The 24,748-nt window shown below is 38.4% G+C and overlaps 1 protein-coding gene across 1 annotated transcript in view; it reads left to right on the forward strand.

The window, feature by feature from the left end:
• PTPRN2 (protein tyrosine phosphatase receptor type N2) overlaps positions 1 to 24,748 on the forward strand; it is a 2,166,812-nt gene that overhangs the window by 2,046,852 nt on the left and 95,212 nt on the right. Inside the window, exon 15 of the mRNA XM_085631955.1 lies at positions 10,030 to 10,177. Coding sequence (XP_085488081.1) covers positions 10,030 to 10,177 — 148 coding nt within the window. The remainder of the gene's footprint in view (positions 1 to 10,029; positions 10,178 to 24,748) is intronic.

A 24,748-nucleotide genomic window follows, 5' to 3' on the forward strand; every position in this document is an offset into this window, starting at 1 on the left:
CTTTCAACTGACTCTGTGGATAACGAGCTCTTCTTTTTGAGATTACTGTACTAGAATATTATGGCTTCAATATCATGTAAAAAAAATATTGTGTCCTAAATATGGTTTTAAAACAATTGCCCCATCGGAGTTAATTATACAACATTTACAGCCAAAGGAGACACATTTATTTAAATGATAATACAGGTTACAATATTCTCATATAGGCTCATATCAGATGACTGTACCCATTTCTTGTTCTATAAATTTAGCCTAATGTATAAGCGAAGTAATACTATGAAGGGATAAGTGTCATACTTGCTAATGTAAATCTGTTTGTATATTTGCAAAATATTAATGGAATCAGTTAGAACCAAATACTAACTAATATATCCAAACTGAACTAATCTGAAGATGAGTTCTGAAATGTGTACAGCTGTGCATTTATTTTTGCAGAGAATGTGTGTGATATATTTGTATATTGTCAGAGACATATTTGGATTTATGTCCAGAAAAGAAACCAGTATTTACAAAAATATTGAAATCGCTTGCACTATTTCACAGTTTTGTGAAACATATTGTTATATAGATAGGGCCACTCAAATTACACAATTTAATGGCTGCAGAATTTTCTGCATGATTGTAAATCTACCACACTTGCCAACAACCACCATGTGTTGCAAAAGTGCTGATTTCAACTAAATATTATTCTAGCTCAAATGGATCAATAATTATCATAATAGTGTACATTTGCAGACTATTTGCAAAGGTCAACCGGTCAGATAGCTTATTGCTGCATTCAGGTGCTATATTGGTTTTAGCAAGGCAAAACCTTAGTACAAACAGTATTAATTTATGTTAAACTGCTAAATAATGAAATAACGCTGCCACAATGAATAAAGTTTATTGAACTTGAACTACTGCCACAACGTGTTCCAAATTGTGACACATACTCTGCATCTTTCTTGCACCACAGTTTAGCTAACCCAACCACATTAATTGATCCTCCATTGTCACGTAATTTCAGTGGTCTTGAATATAGCTTCACTTAGGTATGTGCCATATCATCATAATGCTTTTAAAATATGCCTTTGCATGCTGTGTTTCCTAATTATGCCACCAATAATTACAGTATAGGAAAACATTTTGAAACATAACTTCATCACCACATTTTAAAGCATAAGACCACTTTTGAAAACATACTTCTCAAATATTTCATAGGAAATGTAATTTTTATGCCATAGTTCCATTTGCCATATTACTCTTTTGGCTCATCAAAGAAGACAGTAATGCAATGTGTAAACCATCACTTCTAAACACAAGGGGCTAATCATGTAAATCTCTTTGTAAGGATTTCATTAATAGGGCAATGGTGGGTTTCAGTGGTGCTGGAACAATTTTTAAAGTAGGAGTGCTAAAGGTTTCCTTTAGCTTGGCATTTGGGAGCCAGGCGAGACTGAAGCCCCAACTCACTGGAAGAGCCGTGGCACAAGAGAAAGTTGAAACCAATTAAGAAAAGTCAGTTTACAAAGAAAGTAATTCAGGAGTCAAGTAATTTCCAAATGTTAGCATAGTGTATTTGCTATAGAATCACCTTTACCATAAAGCAACAATATCTCAGTTGTAACCTAAAATAGTGTAGTATTTAGGGTGTTGGAGAAAAGCTTTTTAGAAGCAAACCTTTAAATTAAAGGAGTGGTGGAATGAGGTCACAGGAAATGACCATCTCCTTTTATAGCACTTGTGGGCATGGGTAAGCAAACAATTGACATCAATTGTTCTCCCTGTGTTTTCCTGTGCCGTCATTGGTGTTGACTTGTACTGGACTGTTAGATGTTAAAGACAGGGTCTCTTCTGATGCCCCATAATCACTTAATGGGACTGGCATTGGCTTCTCACTCTTTCAAAGTCTGTCTCAAAGCTTGGTCACCATGAATGCCATTGATTTCAATGCAAGGCCCAGCCAATCGCAATGCCTAAGCGTTCGCTCCCTGTTTAAAAATCAAAAGCAATATTTTCCAACCATCATCTAGTGAATAAAAACGTTCATCTTTTCTGTCATCACAACCTTGCAGCTGCAATATGTCTCCCACAAAGATTAGTTAGAAAATGGTGAGGATTTTTACTGTCAATTACTGGGTTCAAAGGCTCAACATATGTCAGATTTAATCAAAACATGACGTAAAGATTTGACCGTTTTGAAGAAACACCTGCAAAGTAACATTGCCAATTGTTTTACCTTGTCTGTCCCATTAAAAAAGGGACACATCGCAGTTCAGTGCAACCCTGTACCAAAAGGAGCAATCTAGGCTGCCATGTCACACTACAAAACAAGTAGCTCAAATATTATCCTTGTATAATAAAACATTTAGAAAAAAAATATTCGCTTGCATTGTTTCACATCCTATGCCAGTTTTTTAAATGTGTGTTTGTTTGAACCATCAGGTCCACACCCTCTGAGAAAGCAATTTTTTATTGCTTTTTAACATATGTGTACCATTCAATTGTGGACTTTTTTTAAAATGCGCTTTAATTTATTCGAGGTTTTCTTTCGATGCACAATAATTTACATTGTTATACGGTACAGTGAATTATTTATAAATACCTATTGAACTGCAGTGCGAAGAAGAGTTTTGAAATGTGCTTACAATAAACTTCATTGTTTGTGCTTCACTCTAGGATGAATACACTTTCTAGTACAGTATTGAATAAGAGTGTATGTTTATATTTTACATATGCATTCACTTGCAGTGCTTCCCAGTTCAATGTAAAATTTTTAAATAAACTTTCACTTTATTGTGTTCCATGATATAACAAAGTTTTGTAAGCTATGCATTCACTAGGGAGTGTTCCTTTGTGCTGTGCACTTTCTCGCAGTGTTCCCTAGTATTACTTTTTTTTTTAAATGTACATCTGCGTGCTGTATTTGCAACACTTTCTCGAATTCACGTTAATTTCCTGTGTTTAATGACAGTACGAAGCCATTTATAATATAGCTGTTATAGCATTTTTCGCATTATTATTAACTTGCAGCATTGCACAGCATCATCAATTTCTTTAAAGTATACTGTCATTGGCAATGATCTATGGTATTGTGAAACTTTTTAAAATATAGTAGAATGTTGCAGTGTTCCACAATAGCCAACAACTTTATGAAATATAACTTCATTTACAGTGTTCCGAAAGTGTTTTCAAATTCAGCTTTTCTTTAGAACATTTCACTGTGCTGTGAACCATGATGAAAGTCCCTGTTAGGATGCCATGTGGACATACCCATTAACAGTAGTGCGTGTGTTTCACTGAGTGGACACAGGATTGAATCCCTTTGGGCCACTCAGCTCTTCATCGTTTCAAGGTTTAGAAAATTAACCCAAATCGGTCGGGTAACAATGAACATTTTACATCAGCACCAAGAAACTAATTCAGGAGTGGTCTACCACTTTACAAATAGAGCGCCGTGTTATATAGTTCCACTGTGCCTTGTGCCCCAGAAATATCAAATCCACTAAAATGTAGCTTTGCTTGCAATGTCTGTACATTGCTATGTTGATACATTTGTTAACGTTTTCCATGTTGTTCTTCACTGTTAAGGCACATTTAAAAGAAAGTATCCATAGATTTGTGTTTTTTTAAATATAGCTTTATTTTCCTGATTTTCATTGTTTGGTGTACCTTTTAAAAGTTATGTCTCATGCAGTGTTTCAGAACATTTGGAAGCTTTTGAACATATTGAGTCGCGTAGAACATTATGCAACATTTTAAAACTTAAAAGAATATATGATACACACGAGTCCACACAGACACATACTAGCACTAGACACCCATACACACAGATCGCTTGAGTCATATTGATATGTTAGCATGTTTGATAATGTAGGCCACATACATGAATGGTTATTTGACACCTGCCAAGACACACGTTACTTGCAATTCTCAAACTGAGAACCTACCAAAGTCAGTGCCTAATTTGAGACTGTGGTATCCTATGCTCGATACTAGCACTTAATTTTCATTAATATCAATAATCCATATTTGTAAAGCGTGAACATATCACCCCATAAGGTTTTAAGGCACTAGGGGCCATCGGGGAGATTAAGTGAGCTATTCCCCAGAGTCACATGATGCTGAGCTGCCGTCAGCGCTGGGATCGAACCGTGAGCCTCGCGCTCCGGAGTCAGCCACTCTGGCCGCTGCGTCACACTTCTCCCTTTCAACACAGGCATTTTTGACAGTCCTCCCCATGGTGGCGCTGTCTGTGCAATTTTGGGATGAGCACAGCAACATTGTTGATTTAATATACATTAAAACAAATAATACATGCCACAGACGCCATTCTAGTAGTTATGGGTGGCCTGTAATTTTCACACAGGAGGGTTAAGTGACAAACGGTCAATTCGGGGTCAAGTTATTTTCTACCCTCACAGAGTAGAGACCTTTGGGGTCCCAGGACCAAGAACAACAGCTGGTTCACTTTTACCTTGCTGGGTGAGTCAGGGTGCTGAGGCAGCTTCAGGCTGTCATTCAACTTGAATCTGGTTGCACAAAGGCTGGTTTCTGCATAAGGGCGCTGCTGCCAAAAAGAAGATGCAGGTACACCAGAGCGGGATATTTGCTGACATCCGTCGGTGTTCCTGGGAGCTGTTATTTTAATGCAGAGTCGACTTACAGGGTCAGTCACCAGCCTGGTGACCAACAAGCCTTGGTTGTGGTAACAGTAATCTAAAGGAACTTCGGCTACTGGAGGTTCACAGGAGTGTGGTAACGGCTCAAGACTTCAGGGAGTGCACTGCACCACTTCTCTTTGGGTATTCTCTCGGCGGGCCCAGTGGATAGCACTTCTTTGGTTACAGCACGTCGGTTTACCTGCAGTTTGTAGGGGACTGGTGCCACCAGTCCATGGGAGTCTGAGACTGCTTCTAGCTCCCACAGGGGCCCCGCTTCCAGTAAGTGCCAAGTTTGGGCCATGAACAAAGGTCGCTCATGCAGTTCCAAGAAGTGCTGCCAAGAGGATCCAATACCCCTCTCTTCCTCTATGACGGGGGCAAAGTCTTGTTGTCAGTGAAATCGATCTTATTACTGTCTTTCCTTGAAGTATTTTGATCATAGCTGAGGTTCTGGTATCAGGGGTCTCCCTTTAATCCTGGATATAGGGGAGTTATAGGTGTGGGAGCCTATGGACCTTCTAACACTTATAGTGCTCTTTAATGGTAAAGTCAATGTAGAGACATGTAAGCCTGCTCTCACATGTCTACATTCTTAATATACTGCACCATGCCTCCTGGGCTCAAGAGGCATTCTCTAGGAGTGACTGACATATAATAAAAGCAGTGCTTGGACTTTGTCACACATGGTGAGGACAAAGTCAATCTGGAGCAGTGAACAATGTTCCTGCAGTCTGCAACAGGAGGCCTGCTGTCATGAATTTACGTGACTCACTCAGGGTGCCACAACCAGTGCCGCAAGCTCTGAGTACCCCTTTACCAATCAACCATGTCCTGGGTACCACAGGTACCACTTACCAGGGACTTACAAGGGGATGCCAATTACACATGTCACTAGAGGAGAGAACACTGGCACTGGAGCCTGGTTAGCTGGATTCAGTACACTGCAAGAGTCGAAAACCAGCATCTAGCAGTTCAAATGGGGGCAACAAGTTGGAGGATATCTGCAAACAGTCCATTTTCCTACTGTTAGTAGTTGTGTTTGTATTGACATTTGCAGTGCCAGATGGTGTAAGCTGCAGTGACCTCCTGAGAAGAGCCCTTGCACTTACTTTTTTACAAGGTAAGCAATGACCAAAGTTGACGGATCAGAAAGATCTTTTTTTAGATTAGGTTCCCATAAGTATGAATTCTAAGATTATAAATAGGGCTTCCGGTTTTATGGTATTAATTTTTTTAACCTTTCTCTCTGGTTTTTATAAATTTTTTACCGTTTTATTGGTATTTATCCATATTTATTTTACGTTTTGAGAATAAATGAAGTCGTCAAACAGTATATTTCCATCTTTTTTTAGCAGATAAACATGCATCCATACGTTAATGCCTGTTGCGTTTCAGCAAAAGATGCAGCCAAATATAACAAAACACTACACCGACAATATTAGCAATATACACAAATATGTTAACATATTCCTGTATTTAAGGGCATCACATCCTATTTTAAAATCCACATGGTGTCTATTTGCTTAGCAAGGAGTGTCTCTAGAAGCACAATTTTCTGTACTTTTCCGCTTTTAAAAATAAATACAGACAGAAAATAGATTGTTTTCTGTCTGTATTTATCTGTAAAAATCAGTAAAATCAGTAAAATTGGAAAACTGGAAGCCTCAGTTGTAAAGCATTTTGAATCGCTTATTTCCTATTTAAGTATAAGGATCTGATTCACAAGAATTATTGTCCACTTATATATCACTTGGGTGTGCAAATTTACAGATTGCTATGTTCACTTATAGGACTTGAGAAAGGGTTTCACATATTCAGAAAATGCCATGGTGCAGAATGAAACTGAACGTGCACAAACCTGTAAAATTGGTTTTAGTGCCACTCCCCCATATTTAAGAAGATGTAGGAGAAGGTGTTTTTCTGGTGGGAATTATATTGTTCTAATGTGTAAAAAACATTGTATGCTCATGCACAATTTATCTTCAGCATGCTCGTACCTTAATTTTGCTCATTTGAATACTCCTATAAACGTATGACTGTAAAAGAGATTTAGGAGCACCCCTGGGATTTTTTGTGAATGCTTTGATTGACATGAATCTAATTCCAAGGTAGAAGTAATTCTGGGGCAATAGATTATTGACTTTTGCAGTCACAAATTTGTGAAATAAGATTTATCAAAGGTAAGGGCAAATAATGAACATGCAGAACTTTAATGAAAAACAAAACAGAACTTTTATGCGCAGTATGATACTCAAATATTTAACGGGTAATTTAGAGTTTGGAGTAACCACACTCTGAATTTAGAGATTCGAAAGCAGTATTTTCTTTTTGAAAGTAAAAAAAACACGAATGACCCCCACACCATGGGACTTAGCCCTGACTGAGCAATGCTCAAAATCACATTTTGCAGTATTGATCAATACAGATTTTGGTGCAGTTGTTGCTGCAAAGTTGGCCGTCTCCAGTACAGTCATTTCTATCCAGAGATGTCAGTTCAACATTGCCTCGTGGTAATCTATGTAATCAGACCCACGATGTTTTTACCTTTTTAGGGTTTGAACCATTACCTTTTTGAGGCCATTATGGGTTATCGATTTACTCTGCTAATAGCCGCTTCTGGTTCCACACATATATCAATAATCAAATGAACTGTTTACTGTGGTAGCATAAAAAATATTCTTGCCCTGACGATTTGTGAGATGACGTTCATGAAGTGTGACAATAAAAAGGCTTTCTTTAGTAGCCCTTTCTGTAATGAAATGAGACCTCCAGGACTGAATAATCTAATACAGAATGCATACTCAGTCAGGCTCATGAACTGCAAGAGGAGAATCTTGATCATATGGTGAGCAATTATTGATTTGAATAGTTATTGATTTTTAAGATATAAAGCCGCAATGAAAACAGAGGAACATTAACATTTACAAGCCTTCTAGGTACTATGTTTCTGGAGTCGCATATCTTGTATTACTAGTTGCTGGTAGGCAAGAGTTGACTCTAATGTCAATTGTTGAATTATGCTGTTTAAACACTGTTTTATTTATTTGTTGGAGGTTTCTTTGCCCCATTGGTGGCTTACATGCATCTTCAGAATACTATTTACACTCAGAATTTAACAGTGGAAGAAACAAAAATGTTGTGTAACCACATCAACAAGTTATTAAAAGGCATTGATTAGCATCTCTGGGAAGAAATGCTCATGAAAGTTGTGCAGGAATGGGCTCAAAGTCAAATGACTATGCAGATAATTTTGTGTCTGTATCAGAGACCTGAAAATCCATGTAAAGGAACAGCCATATATACCTACTCTCACATCGACAACGGCAAACAGAAATCTGTGTATTTCTTACCGATGACAAAAAGCACATATTTATAGTGTCATCTGTAGGCCTGAAGGTGGGATTATGGGTAAAGTCCAGCTCACAGAATCACAGAGAAGTTGAGGATATGATCAGTGACAGTCAATAAAACAGGTCATCACAACCCTTAATCTCACCAGAACTCTGTCCAAGCCCTTTAAATGTAGGAGGAGGAAATACATTTTTTAAGTTACATATCAGTGGGGTTCGAGGTTGTTGGATTCCAATGTGTGAGGAATGACAAGATAAGCCTAGGATAACTTGTACTCAGTGCAACACCCCCTTAGAATATATCAAACATATCCAAAAAAGGACGAAGAACTCCTTTGGGGCTCAGTGATCATCAGATAAACTATTCAATTTACAATGATTTATATGTTGTTTTCAGAAAAGTCTGATTAAGTGAGTTTCAGGTATATGTAAGTATCAAAATACTAATGCGATTGTGACTCACTTTTAAGACATCAGTTGTTCTGCTTTAATGTCATGTGAAGTTTCAGACCATGAAAGAAACCCTGTCGAGTTTATGGAAGTACTATCAGAAAGTCTAAGAGACCATCATCTCTTTGACAAATTCTTGCTCACTTCAGAAGGTGTAAAAGTCGAACACTGTCAGTTCCAAAGACAAGCATGTCACAGAAATGACAATTTGGAGAAACATAGATTGCAACTTCAACATCCGTCACATTTGACAAGTGCCTCTAGGACTCCCCAGGCAATTGAAAGTAGTAACTTATTCAAATATGGGATTTGCCAAGTGTGTAGTTAAATAAGAGCACAAATGTAAAAGAGAAGAATTACACATTTGTATAAGCATATGCCTTCAAATGATAAACCATTTTGTGAATGAATATGCATCTTTATTATTTGCACAAATTTGTAATTATTTTTTCTGCAAAGTTCGTTCTAAACAGGTGTGGATGATCAAGCACTCTTTTTTCGTGTAGCAATTATGTGCTTTTCTGCGGTGTCAGTGCACCTCTCATCTTCAACTGTTGTAGTAACTTCATGTGATATACTGTGGTGATGCTCTAATTCTGATAAACACTGCTATTTTTAGTGTAGAAAAATGTAGAAAGTTCCATTGCTGCACTATACAGGGCATGAAATGCTCCAGTATTTTAGTAGTCTACAAATGTTACTGCAAAGTGCTACTTTCATTGTATACTTGCATTTATGTAAAATGTCCACGTATGCAAGTGCTATCGTTACACCCAACTTCGTGTAAAACCCCAAAGGAAATGTTTGCCACCATTTCATCTCTCGTGTTTTTGGTAAGTAACTAAGGTCTAGATGTAGTAAACTATTTTGCAATTCCAGATCTTGTAATTTGCAAATTCCTAGGGTTTGTGACTGAAATGGGGAGTGGTCATTTACCAAACCCCTTTTGTTAGTCGAAAAGCCTTTCTGACTTGCAAGAGAGATTTTGCAACTCAAACAACTCTAAGAATTGCAATCAGCAATGCTATTTATCACTGGTTTGCAACAGCAATTGCAGTCACAGGACACCTTGGAGGCAACTGTAACTGATTCTCAAAGAGAAAGCTATCCGAATGAGAGAGCTTCCCCTTTGGAAATCCAGTCAGACACCCTTGGCATGGGGCAGTCATAGTTCCACAGATGTCCTCCCAAACAGGACCACCTTTTTTAAATCACCACCTGTCTCTTTAATGGACAAAAACTGCTTCAAAGAATAGTTCCGATTTGGAAACGTAACTGCAACCCTGGAAGCACTTTGCAGGCCATTTAGAGGGCGTTGCAGCCATTGACAGGATGTCGCAAATCGAAACCTTCCTCATTTATAATCATGAGGCAGGTTGTTTTACAGCTTCCTTCAAATGTGCAATTTATGATGTCCCCTGTAGTACATAGGTAATATTGCAAATTTCATTACCATTCACAAACCAGTTGATGTGCACGCAATAGTTGGTGAATTAATCCTTAAAGGTGCTAAGGGCCCATTTCTAAATAACACAATGTAAGTGTGCCTAGAGGACGTTTTTAATAAGTGCTTGTCTTTTTTTCAGTCTTACATGGAAGATCATTTGAAGAACAAAAACCGCCTGGAAAGGGAGTGGGAAGCTCTCTGTGCTTATCAGGCAGAGCCCAATGCAACGACTGTTGCACACAAGGAGGAGAACATCCAGCGAAACCGCTCCCAAACTGTGGTGACATGTATGTACCATTTTAAAATTAATGTTGGGGCTGTGAAGGGAGTGGGGTGGAATGACATGGTTTGTACAGAAAAACTATTTTATGAGTTATTGTTGTCAAAGATCCACAGGAGTTCTCATAAATTGCTAAATTCTTTATTATTCTATGACTGTTTTGAGCTTACTAGTAGGACCTATACATCACTAGAACAGTTATTAATTTGCATTCTAAATCCAAAATCTGTCATGGTATATCCACTTCCTTCTATGTGTGCTTCATGTTGAATCTGTAAAAGATTCATATCAAATTTGTTATAAACATTGTGAACAGATTAGAGAATACATCAAAGCTGTATGTAGTTTCTGGTATTCATCGAAAAGAAGCAGTTTTAACAAACAAATTATAACTAGCACAATTTACAACAGCTTAAAAAGCCATATTAAACATTTGACAGAATAACAAAGAAAAATAAAGGCTGCTTGTTATTGAGGTCAGCGCTATCCTTAGAAAGTTTGAAGATTTAATGAAACAATGGCATGAAAGCACGTCTGGTATCAAAAACCATTCTTCATGATGCACTCACACTTTAAGGTGTTTAAGAGTTTTTAAAAGATAGCCACTTTACTCATTTGGAGGACTGCTTCACCATGAAGAAGTTAGCTACAGGAATGCAGTGAATATCTGAGCGGTGCAAGGAAAAATGTGGTGTACTCAGCAGCAGTGGTAACTAGGAGCCAAAGCAGTATGACGGTACAGTTAAATGCAGCATGTGGTAGTAAAAACTCCCACTACTGAGTCAGGGAAAGTAAGAGAACAAGACAAGACTGAGCCATCTTTAAACTGACTGATTGCTCTTTTCCTTCTTATGCCCAATTTTGTGCCACGTCCAGAAACCAATGATTCTCTGTCTATTTCCTGTGGGGAAAGCTTCCTCCTTTCCAAAGATAGAAGAACAGACTGAATGATTAAATGAATAGAAAATGGTGTAACACAGTATATAATAACCAGCATCTAATTCCTTACAATTTGCTATTCTGAACATTATTTTTCCCCTTATCTTTACTCTCTCTCCTCCATCCTCCTACTTAGGCAAAGAAAATCCCTTTATATTTTTACCCCGAATATCTTTCTTCCTCAGGGGCATAGGTAATGTGTTCCACTTGAGAGGTCCTTGAACTCTAAAGGCTCTCCTCCTTATGTTAATTATTTTGAACTTCGAGACAACACAGAAGCTAAAATCCAGGAGGAGCTCACTGAGGCACCTATGTACGAATCATATTTCTAAATATTCTGCTGCTTTACCAACTACGCTTTAAGGTTATGCCTACCAGTTTGCACTTGAATCTGCCAATATGGGGAACATATCCATTTAGGAACAAGGTTTCTATGTCAAAAGCTCACATCATTATATTTACTTATTTGTAACCTGTGAAAAGGGAATGTGGGTAATCCTGCATATAACAAATTAAAATTGTCAAGCATTGAACTGCAAACATTCTAGAATGGTGGTGTGGTGTTCCACATACAGGAGGCAAGACCTCCATCTTTAAATTTAAAAAAAGACCAGCTGATCAGTAATGCTGATTTGATATTTTAGTGCTAGATCTTGAGTCTACCATATCCCAAATTCTAATGTTATGTAATGTAATGAAAATTTGAATGACCGAGTGAGCCAAATAAGACCAGGGAAATATAATTGGTGCTAATGGGGACCCTAAAGGACCACACATGCCACCTGTTCACTAACTGAGCTAAGTTTCCCCATCCCTACAGTCTAATACTTACCTTCAGGTAAGGGTTAGAACTACTAGCTTGCCAGCCTGCCCACTGTCACTACCCTTAACATATGAAACAAGAAGATGGAATGGTCTATTGTATAAAAGACCTCAGGCAGCATTCAGACTTACCATTCAGACATATAAATTAAAAAGTTAATTATATATATTTTCTCTAAGAAACATATTAAAAAAAACAATTTTTAACAAACATATTAAAAATATTAATATTAATAACTTAAATGCAATGCTTAACAAACACACATAATTAAACATATGAAAATGTATTAAAAAACATAATTGTTATAAATATTAGTTTGAATTTATAACATTAACTGAATGTATATGAATTTTTAAAGTATAAAAACACTATGGGGTCTATTACGATGTCTGCCCGCCACCGTAATGGTACACGGGACCGACCACCAGAGGTGCGGCGGCAATTAGGATGCTACCGCCACTTTGGCGGTTGCATCCCGCATATTTTACATTGCGGCGGGCGGTGCTGTAAGCAGCACCCGCCGCAATGCAAAATATGCATGTTGTGCATTGGTATGCACAACGTGACAGGCACCGTGGGGTGCCTGCCACTTTGTATATGCAAGTGCTGCCCCCCACCCCCCCAGGGGCCCACAACGGTCCCCCAATGCCAATCTCTGCATGCCTTTCCATGGTGCAGTCTCCGCCATGGAAAGGCAGGCATCATAATATGAATGGCGGTGCCTGCAAGGCACTTCCACCATATTGAGGGCCTTTTCCGCCCGGCCGGCAATCCGTCCGGGGAAAAAGCGGCGGTCGGTCTTTCCGTCCACCGTGGTACCCCGCCATACCAATATGGCAGAGGTAAATCAGGTATGGATGGCGGGCATCCTAATAGACCCCTCTGTATTTTTTTCAAAATACATAGAAAATATTAACAATAGCTTATAAATTTGCAAACATATATTATATAAACACATACCAGACTTAATTAAAACATAGCATAAATCAAAAAATAAATGTAATACATAAACACATTTAAAAAATAATGTAAACATTAGAAAACATATTTATATTCTAGGGACAGTGTTGAACTTTGGAAGGGTTAGTTTTTCTATTCCAACTCCAATCTGAGCAACAGTAGAGAAAGTGTTAGACTTTGGAGTGGTTACATTTAATTACCATTCAAACATATGGGGCCAATTCCGATCCGGGTCGGAAGGGCACCGAACGCGATCCGGCCGGAAAAACTACGAGCCGTACTCATGTTTTCCAGCCAACTCGTACAGCTGTACGAGCGAGCAAGTATGATGCGAGCTACATGAGATTCACCGATCGAGTCATTTCCAGGTCCGAACCGCTCCGTACGTCTCGGTTGGAAGCTAACTGGCGTGCAATGGATGCGATTTACAACCGAGCCAGTACGATGCACGCGTCGGACAGCCTGTGCGAGCCGGAGTGTCCGGCTTGCAAAAGCTCCCGGAGTCGGACTTCGGGGGTCCGCGTTGGACCCCCTGACACCCGCAGCCCTATGACTCGGCCACGGGGGACGACCTATGGGTTTTCCCAACACAGGCATGTACGGTGCGGATGGCACCAACGCGTACCCACTGTAGGGGGCGCACTTGTTCGAGACGTACCATTCAGTCAATGGGAGTGCATGTATTCGTCGTACAACTGGCTCCCATTGACTTCTATGTGAGTCTGACCGAACCAAGTCCGACAGCATACGTGCGCATCATACTCGCTCGGTCGGGCTGTAGGGGTCCAGCTCGGTCGGAAAACACTCCGGATCCGTATCGGTCGGAGTTCTTTCCGACCCGGATTAGAATCGGCCCCATAAGCTAAATCAAAGTGTTGGACTTTGAAATGATCAGATTCACTACTCTCACTCAAACCGAAGAAACAGTAGGAGAAAGTGTTGGGCATGAGAGGGGTTATCTTTACTATTACTCCTCCAATCTAAGCAACAATAGTGCAAGAGTTGCACTTTGGAGGGGGTTAGATTTCCTATTGGCTTTCTAACATAAGCAAAAGCAGGGGAAGTTTTGGACTTTGGACAGGTTTGGTCTACTATTCCCAATCAATTCTAAGCAATAGTAGAAGAAAGTGTTGAACTTAGGAGGGGTTAGATTTACTATTCCCCCTCAAATCAAAGCCACATTGGGATAAGTGCTTGACTTCCAAGGGGTTAAATTCTATTCACACACCAATATAGGAAAGATGCAGGGAAAGTGTTGGACTGAGGAAGGGTTAATCATACCATTCAAGTTCCTAAAAATTCAAAAAACATTTAAACAACATAGAAATATTAAAACATGATAAAATATATATATATATATATATTTATTATAATAAAATAAAAAGAAAATCGAAAAAAGAAAAATTAAGAATACAAAAATAATTTAACAGTCATAAAATAAGATAAATACATTTGAAAATACATACACTACACTTCTCACAGCCCAAACCCCCAACAAATAAACCTGTAAAATGAAATATAAAGAAAACAATGATAACATTAAAATAGCAATTAAATAAATCAAACAAAATTGAAACAACTTATAAATATAAAATCTATTTATAAAGTGTATTAAATACACTTATCAATGAATTAGCAATTAATTAAAATACAACAATTAATTGACATTACACATAGTCAATTACATAATTAATTACCAATTGTTAGGAATTGGGTTTCTGGTCAGCAAAGGTATGCCCCCTGTCCAAGCAGGAACCACGATCCTACTCAGGGTAAATCAGATAAACACCTTAAATTGGTAGCTTCACACAGAGTAGTCAGGCTTAATTTAGAGGCAATGTGTAAAGCATTTGTGCAACACTTCAAACATTAAAACAGTGAAAATACCGCACAAAGATATGCCACATCTAGAGCAATGGAGCTTAAGTTAATGAAGAAAACAAGACCAAAATGACATAAATCTGATAAGTAGAACCATAGTTATGAATTTTAAAAGAATATCTTGAAATAGAGTGCTTAAAAGCTTAAAACACCAATTGGCACTATCTGGTCTTAGGTTAAATTCAAAAGTTCAGGCAAACCGCAATGGAGCATGGGTCGGATACAGGGACCAACCTTGTCCCGCTGAGAAAGTACCTTGTTGCGCCACTATCAGGGCCCGACGCATGGAGCACAAGAGGCAATGCGTTGTCGTCGATCCCTATGGATATAGACGATGCGATCAGCTCCTGCAGATGTAGGCGATGCTTTGTCGTCTAACCATGCAGCCGGTGATTCGATGTCTTTGTCCTCAGCTGCAGCGGCTATGCGTTGGGATCAAGGAGAGATGCGTTGGTTCCAACCCGCGCAACATAGGTGACGTGTTGATTTAGGTGAATACAGCACAGAAAACCCACTTCCAAGAGCCCAGGACTGGATCGGCATCACTTGGCAGGGTGAGACTCGCAGTTGGCAGAGTCCACTTCAAGTTATTACCCCTCATTAACCAGGCTTGCGTGAATCCAATGGCATAGTAAGCACGTGACCCATGTCTGAGCATACTCTTCCAGCGACTATAGCAACACAAAACGATGATGAACGGAATGCTGAACATTGTCAAACACTCAGCCCCAATACAGAGATTTGGGCCTAAATCCATTGTTTTTTTGCTTACCATGCCATTCCAGTTTTGACCCAGCCATATGCAAATCAGTCTTGACCCTGCTGCCTCTAGGAACAGTCCAGCCCAAAACCCGTCCTAGGATGCCTGTTTTTCAGTCCAGGGAGTACCAGGTCTGGCAGTTCGGGCTGTTCTAATCCCATGGGGAGCCGGGTCAAGACTAATTTGCATATGGCTGGTCCAAACTGAGGTGGCATGGCGAGCAAAAGAACGATGGATTAAACCCAGATCTGTGACTGGGGGTAAATGCTTGGCAATGTTCAGCATTCTGTCCATCAGCCTTTTGTGTTTTCCAGTACTTATACCCAGTTGTGCCTTTGTAGTGAGGGAGTCTTCAAAGAGAGGCCTTTGAAGTGCACAGAGTACATGCCCTTCCTGTCCTAGCTCCAAACTCACTACAGGGGGTATGTTTGGGGACAGGCATAGCCTATTCAGGTGTAACTGTCAGCTCCTCCCTCCCATCCTGCAAAGAATGGCCCATCGGTCACACCTACTCTTCCTTTATATGTGGCTGTCTGGAGAGAACGCACAAAGCCCAGCTATCATCCACCCAAGACATGTATTCAGAGACAGGCAGAAGGCACAGAATAGTTGGAGTAAGAAAATTCCAACTTTCTAAAGGTGGAATTTTCAGACTTGCAACTTAAAATCCAAATTTACTGTAAGTTCTGATTTCAAATTGTGAGTCCAGAAACACCAAACTTGAAAGGAGTTTCCCTGCTAGAAATTCCACTTATAAAGTATAATACGGTAATCACGATGTTAACCTATGGTAGAGATAGGCCTAGTAGGAGTGAAAAACAAATTTAAGTGTTTTTCATCACCAGGGCATGTACAACTTAAAAGTACATGTCCAACATCTTAAATACACAGCATCCTGCCCATGGGGCTATCCAGGGCCTACTTAAGGGGTGACTTATATGTATTAAAAAGGAAGGTTTGGACCTTGCAAGAGGGTTAACTTGCCAGATAGAAATGGCAGTTTAAAACTGCACCCACAGGCTCAGCCGTGCCAGGCGTCAGACATGTTTAAAGGGCTACCGAAGTAGATGGCACAACCAATGCTGCAGGCCAATTAGTAGCATTTAATTTACAGGGCACATGTAGTACACTTTACTGGAACTTATTGGTAAATCATATATATGCCATTTGTGGATAAGTCAATGTTAACCATGTTTTAAGTAGCAAGCATGTGCACTTTAGCACTGGTTAGCAGTGCCCAGAGTCCTAAGGCCTGCAAAAACTATTTCAGCAAAAAAGGGGTGGTGGTACGCTAACAGTTTGGGGGTGATTCTCAGAAAAGGCCAGGTCCAACACCAATTAAATATTTAAACAACATAAAAAAAGAAATGAAAATTATATAACTTCCTATCATATTCCCTACAAACCCAATCACATGGCACTCCACACTAGTAGTTTATCTACAGAAATTGAAATTATTCAATAAAAATCACAAATTCAATTAAATAAGTAAAATAACAATCAATCAGTTAAAAGAAATTCATAATTAACTGCCAAATATATATGTAATTAACATAAAAAAAGTAAATTAAAAATAATAACTTATTTAAATAACTTCCCACCTTATTCGCCTATTCCGCTTCAAACCCAACAACCACCTACTAAATCAAAACTACTAATGAAATGTAAAAACAAGGTATTTACACATTAAAACTCACAAACGAAAGTCAAAAAATATAACACATTTATTATAATAACGCTAATGTCTAAAATTAATGTTATCACTAATATACATATTAATTTATTGAAAACAATATTAAATTCAGCTATATAAAAGTAAACAATATTATACAGCATTTTAAAAAGACTATAATATGTACCTAAAAATGATATTCTTACCCTCTATATTCTGTCCCTCGATATTTTTGACACAATAGTCTTGCAAATCGATATATTTGAAACAATATTGGAGTCATTCATCGTACATATAACTCTTTGTGACCTATCATTATTTTTATTCTCATCAATGTAAGGTTTCCTCCACTTCTATTCTAATTGGAAAGTGCATCAATGTAGTGTCTTTAAATCTAATGAAAACCATAGAACTGGGTGAATCGGTTTCTAGATATTATAAACAGTACCTTAATAACGTTTGCTGATTTCAACTTGAACTTGTGTCAATCAATTGTGCTTGTTGTTTTATGTTTTGGAGATTAGAGTCCTTCCAATCTACATCAAATTTAGAAAGTGAATGGTGTGTCCAAATTTCTTACTGTCTACAGAAATGAAATTTATGCCTGATGACAGAGATCAAGATCTAAAGAATGTCCTTTGGAATCTAATGGTCCTTTCCTTAGGTGCTAAGGTCCTTCAGGAATCAACTTGATAGTTTGTTCCCATAAGAATCAATCAAAAGGCTGAAATATCCCATTACCTGTAGGGCATCACGCCTAAGTGAAAAAATCCCTATGATTATTGCAAGGGGCATTTAACGTGCATATTGCTACCTCATTTTGAATGCCACCAACACTTTTTCCTTTGAATTGACCCTGAATATTTCCCATTTTGTAGGCAGTAATTCAAATTGGGAGCTATTCGTGGTTTCATTAATCCATGTTTTGGTGAAAAATAAAGTCTAGATTATGATTCTTGTTGAGGTCTTTTATATTATATGTATGTTTATGCTTGTCTTCCATTGCCACACCCAACCATAGGTACCAAATGGGGATCACTTTTAATACCCTCTCTAGGATCCCTAATTGCTTTAATATCAAGGTAGTTTTCTGCAGGACAGAGAAATTACCCCTTACTGACAAAGTAATTTGCTACCGGACTCACTAAATTAACCTGAATGTGTATGAGACCTGAATGCAAGCATGCTTAAACAAAAGATAATGAGGCAATCCAGCAGAAATGGGCAGCTGCTGATGCAAATGGATGCTAACAGACATGCTCATCATCTCACAACACTTTGAAAGCATGTCTAACAGCAGCGCATGCTAATCAGTGGCCTTATACTAGACCTACTTATGATGCCATCATGTAAATATGGAGTTGGGGTGGGGCCACCCAGATCAGCTGTTGCTGCGGGGCTGCCGGACAGCACAGTCTGAAGTCAGCAATGTAGGAACATTAAGACAAATTTCAGACAGCACAATGTTTTTTCAGTGGCTTCACTAGGAGGGGAGAGAGGGAAATAGTTATGCAGCAGCAAGTCAATGATCTTCAAAGGAACTGAAGTGGCATCAGTCCCAATTCAACCCTGAAGCTCATGGATGACATAGAGCCACAACATCTGCCTCAGTGTCTTTTGATAATGCTAACAGGATTGAATGGTGAACTACAAAATATAAATTGAAAGGTGAACTACAAAATATAAATTCTCTTGTAAAATGTCCGCTGTAAGATAGGTGATGAAGACCAGACAAAGTTCACAAGGGGTACATAAGAAGGTTGCAGTACACAGCAAAAGGGGGCAGTTCCAGATGTCAATTGAAGAATGTGTTTATTCAACTAGATAAATGAGCGTATTCAAAAGTCTTGTTTTTGAGATTTCCTAAACTGCAGTGCATTTATTTCTTGCTTGAGGTTGCTAGGTTGGCTGTTTCATAGCCAGGGTTCTAGAATAGAAAATTCACAGATATTCAAACTTTTAGATTTGCGATGAATCATATCGAGGTTCTTTATATGCTGGGTCATTGAGAGAATTTAGTATTATTTTCAACAGGGTAGTATCATTTCCATGTGAAAGAGAGAGAGGTTGCAAATCTTAAGTGAAAGACTTTTAAAATTAAGAATGTGGTATTTTTTTGTGCAGTTTTGGCGGGAGCAAGGATAGAGAAGGAAGAAATGGAGTCAGTATTGTGTTGTCCGAATCTCAATACAAGTTTATTTAAGAAACACATAAAAATGAATTGAATGTATATGTTTTCTTAATCAACAACTGTCCAAATAAATCATTTGTTACAAGTTGCAAATTACAAAGAATAAAAGAAAATTTACAAATGACTAATTTTGATGTATCGATTATAAGGCAAACTGCCAAAATTCTGACTGCATATTGCTTTTGGATGATGCACACAAATTAATGTGACTATTCCACTCAGGTTTTTGCAACAGTTTTGACAATTGATCAAAAAAGGATTTTGCTCTGAAAACATTAACTTGGTTCTTCACTACCACTTAAAACAGATTTTTACAAAATTATTTAACGTAACATAACATTTAACATGACATAAACCACTTTGAATACTTTTACATCTATTTATCAGCTATTGTGCCTTTTGGGGATAACAGAATATTGCCAGACAATGGGGAGCATGTGACCTGCTCAGCTGGAAATAGGGTAATGATTGGTGCATGCTCGCAGAGAAACAGGTGTGAGAAGGAAGAGGGTGCCACAGAAAATAGATACAAATGTATACAGGGGAATGCTTTTCAACATATAGAGTATGAAAAGGACTGATTAAGGTTCATGAGTGGCACGATGTGAAACCCTGTCCAGTGTTTGACTGGAAACAGTCTTCCTTGTTGGCTTCTGATCAGTGTTACAATGCTGGCCAGCCTATAACTCTCTGAATGGAGTGATTGGAGGTGACAGGTTTTTTTTGCATTGTAAAATGAATTAAAAATATTTTTAAAAGATATTGTGATTTTGAAGGCTATAAACAGTTAACAGATCGTATGATACGTGTACCACATGACAAATTCAACACTCTCTCGTAGTGATTATTGTAATTTTTCTGTGCTACTCAGTGATCCAGCCATTTTACAGCAAAGTAAACTAATTACTGCAGTCTTTAACAATTCATGAAGCATATCAGTTTTATCTGTTGGGTATTTCTTTTCTTCTTTCTCGTTTACATTACTGTTTCATTCTTGCCATTTTTTACTCAAACCAAGACTATTAATTGGTTTATTTTGGGTCCCTGTGCAATTCCAATTTGGATGAAAATGGCAGTTTCTGCCCAAATTGAGATTACATGTTTTGTTGAATTACCTCATTCCTCTATTATTTCCATGCATAGGAAAACACAGGCAAAATGTATGTGGGTAGAAGAGGACATAAAGAGGTAACAGATGCAGTAATGTGTTGTGCAGATTCAAATATCACCTGCTTTGTGGGATTCCAGCCACCCAAACTGATAAAGGTGCTGCATTAATAACCCCCAGGAAATACTTCAATGTGTGATATTGGTAATTCCCAGTGTAGTACCCATATCATATTTACAACAGGACTCAAAATGTTCTCCTAAATTGGTATGCTGAAAACATTTGTGCCATGAGGTACATTGACCATCTCATTTATTTCAAATAGTCACCTATTCCTAGGATTTCTCCATCTTCTATATGTGATTACTACCACAAAGAACCCACATATCTGCAGTGAAATTAAACTACGCACTCTGAAATATGGAGACTGCCAGAATGCTTGGATGAATTGATGAGAAAATTGACATTATTGTCTGCTATAGAATTATTTTCAGACAATTAAAAATGTGTCTATTTTTGTTCCCTGAATATATATGAATGTCATCACACTTTCAAATAATACGAAAAAATATACATAAATATTGCATTTATTAGGGTTTTGAACTGTTATAATTTTAGTGCCTGTGGTGATCGGTAAGCACGTTCTGACTTATGCCCTATATCCTTCTCCCAGGGATCTATCTATTTTGGGGATCCCATTGCCCATTGATTCTCATTTACTGTGAGCATACATTTTCAGGAGCAAACTCTAGTGTCTGAGTAGATTAAACATAACACGTCATATTTAGCATCACTGCTGAGCGCGGGGAATGTTTTGTACAAAAGAACGAAAATAAATTCTGATTTAGCTACATCTTAAAAGAAATTAGTAAGACAGTAAGGAAAAGTAAATGTCCATGTATCACATGTTCAAATTCATCAGAGGGAAATATAACATTGACCTTAAGGTTCTACAAATATAGCCTATAGGTAAATCAAAATGTGAAACTGGTTAAAAGAGTATTTTTAGTAACTTGTAATCTCCACTATTAATAGATCATATAGCCAGTTCCCTTTCATTTTGTGATTTCAGTTAAGTTTGGAGTCAATTATACTATTCAATTATACAGAATGTGCCGTAGTTTTAATCTTTAAGTCCTATTGTTTAAATTTCTGACTGTGCAGAATGAGTTGTGTGGGGGCTTTCAGTGATTGTTTTTTTGTTTACGTCCATTTTGAGCTGTAACCAACAGACTCTATCAAATGTTTTAGATGTCCAAAAAGTTGGGAAATGGACACTATCACCATAGCAATTTTTCACCTGTACGTGGAAAATCGTACTGTAACCTACAAACAATTATACCCTTATGTATAAAAAAGAGCGAAAATCTGTAACTTGATGATATCCTTAAAACTGTCTCCTTACTTTTGTTTTTGAAGACCCATGAAGTTATAATGATATCTTGAGTCCTCACTAAACATAGCTTAATTGCAATTGCCACTGCTTCCCTCTCTCTCTTCCCTCCACAGTCTGCTCAAGCACAGAAATACTCCAGAGCTTACACTTTTATTAAAATTCAAATAGTCTAAACATTATCTGATGAACTGGTGTCCCCTGTGACGTTTTAGTGCCCCTTGAATTTACATGCGAGTCACTTTTAAGTATATGAGTTAGTTCTGATAAGCTTTCGAGCATGCTGTTTTTAACTTAGTTCACATTTTTCAGAAATGTTTTCACCTATCAAATTTTAAATAAAATAAATTAGTCTTGAATTTTTAATACTTTGCAGGGAGGTAGCATAGCAAAAAACACTAATTGATTAAATCTCTGTTATCTGCAGTTGACAAATCAGCCATTCATCATTCTGGGGTTGATAAATTAAGTAAAATTCAATTTGGTGGTATTACCAGCTGTTTTTTTGGAAACTGCACTAATATGGTATTACACACTGTACAAAAGAAATATAATTATTGCTAGTAGTTAATAATAAAAATAACAGGCAAAAGTAAAAGAATATCCAAGTAATGGGCTTGAATATATTCTTATGATAGTGACAAGTAATTTAGTCGCACCATATTGCTCTGCAGTGGACTCACAGTACAGTATATGAAGCACCAAAATGATTGTCACTGGCACTAAGAGAGATCATTGTTGGAAGACTTAAGTCTTAGGCTTTTTCAAAATTCAAGTAATTTTTATATGCTTTTAGGGGTTGGCATTCCAGAAGCCAGTACACAGAAGTGGAAATGGCTTACATTATAAATGTTCACTTAATCATATTTGGGATAGAGATCCCATGTTGTGTGATTTCATCAGAATAGCCTTAACAGAGTTTAATATTGCAAGGCACCTGAATTTTTGAATGCCTTATTTCATTGTGTATCTGAAAACCTTACTGTTTTGAAACCCTTTTCTTTTATTACAGTCTCAAAATGAATCTCATGTTTCCCCAGAAGTATTGTGTCTATCCTCAAAATTAATGATAAGAGAAGCAGCAAAAAGGAGAGCCCGCTGCTTGCACTCACACCACTGATGCAATAAATATTATTAACTATAATTTCAGTTATTTCATTAGTGGCCTATAAATGAATTGTATCATTCTAGATTTTTGTACTAAAGTACTATTATCTCTCAACAGTTTCAGTTGTTTGGACAGACTTACACAGAAACACTAAAAAGGTTACTTGGCCATAATGCATGCCTGGCAAATTTGGCATGACATTTTAATGCATTTTTCTAAATGTACAAGCATCAGAAAAAAATAGATTTGGGAGGTCTGAGCTTAAAGTACTCCTTGTTCCAGTCTGCCGCTATTTGCCACGCAGCCTACCTGCTTTCCGTGAGGACGCCTACACCTGCATACCACAGCGTCTCCCTGCCGCCGCCGTATCTTCCATCAACACGGCCGCTGTGAGCAGGGAGACTACTGCTCCCAGCAACCTTTGCGGGAGGAACCCGCCCACGCAAGCAGAGCGCGCTGAAGGCGCATAAAGCCAGCGAGAGCCCCCGCGACGCGGGATCGCGCGCGGGTCGGCGCCGGGCTAAGCCCGGGCAAAGGGCGGGCCCTCTGTGGCCCTCAGTGGACGGAAGAGGCCGGGCTGGGCCATCCCCCTTGAGTCTACATACGAAACAGGTAATTACTCTAAGCATGGGCAAACGTACTACGAAAACTACATGCAATGCTTCTGCCGCCCCTGTTGATTCGTCCATATCAATAGATGCACTGTTGGCTAATGCTCTCACTATGGTTACAAATGAGATCGCCGACACTGAACGTAGAATGTCCTTTGGATTCCCCACCACTGCTACTACTGTGCCATGTTCGCAATCACCTAAGGCTTTATCCAATCCGGACCTCCCTCTCTCCCCCATAGTAACAGTTGTTAAAACAAATAGTAACGTGGACACTCTAAGTATGACCACTGGAAAATCAAGTTTGCGGACTATTGTTGTAACAGACTGTCAAGCGGAGCCTGCACTAGATAAAATGCCACGCTCCAACAAACCTGCAAGAGAGAAACGTAAGAGAGGCCCAGTGAAATGTATAGTAAATAAAAGGAAACAACTAGGTCGATGTAGAAATCAACCAACGCCACAGTGTTTGTGGAACAAAGATAAAGCCAAAGATTGTGAAATAGTAATATCAAGTGCCATTGAGGATTCACTACTCTCCTCATCTCCACTGGATGAAGGATCCGAGAGACCTACTACTCTCACACGAAGATTAGAGTCTCCAATTGCGGACAAAAGTATTTGTAGAGTCTCTATGTTATCCAAGGAGAGTAGCGTTAATACAGCCAGTACTCAGACTGAGGCTACCGATCAAAACTCTTTACTCAAATTCAATGGCAACCTGATAGAAACAATTGTTGATACTATTTTTAAACAAGTTGAAATTCAAATAGTCAAACAATTTAATACTGTTTTTAAGAGACTGGACAAAATCGAAAACCTTGTTAAAAAAGAGGAAACAAAAAGGAAAGGATCTATTAGCTTAGACGTTGTGCGAGGTGACAAAATTATGAGTAAATTAGAAACTTTATGCAAGGATCTGAGGGAGGGGAACCAGAATGCCGTCATTGACCCGAGCCATGTAAATATGCAAGGCCTTACTGTTGATAAAATTGTGCCACCCAACAGTATCCCTGCTAATATTTTACCCACATTGTCTACGGGCCCTGATCATGACCCCCCTGGTTTAGGAGGAACAGTAACTGGTATCTCTATCTCGGATGCCAAGACCCCGCTAGCTTCCTGAACAGAC

This window comes from Triturus cristatus, chromosome 10, assembly GCF_964204655.1.
Source record: "Triturus cristatus chromosome 10, aTriCri1.1, whole genome shotgun sequence".
Lineage (NCBI taxonomy): Eukaryota > Metazoa > Chordata > Amphibia > Caudata > Salamandridae > Triturus > Triturus cristatus.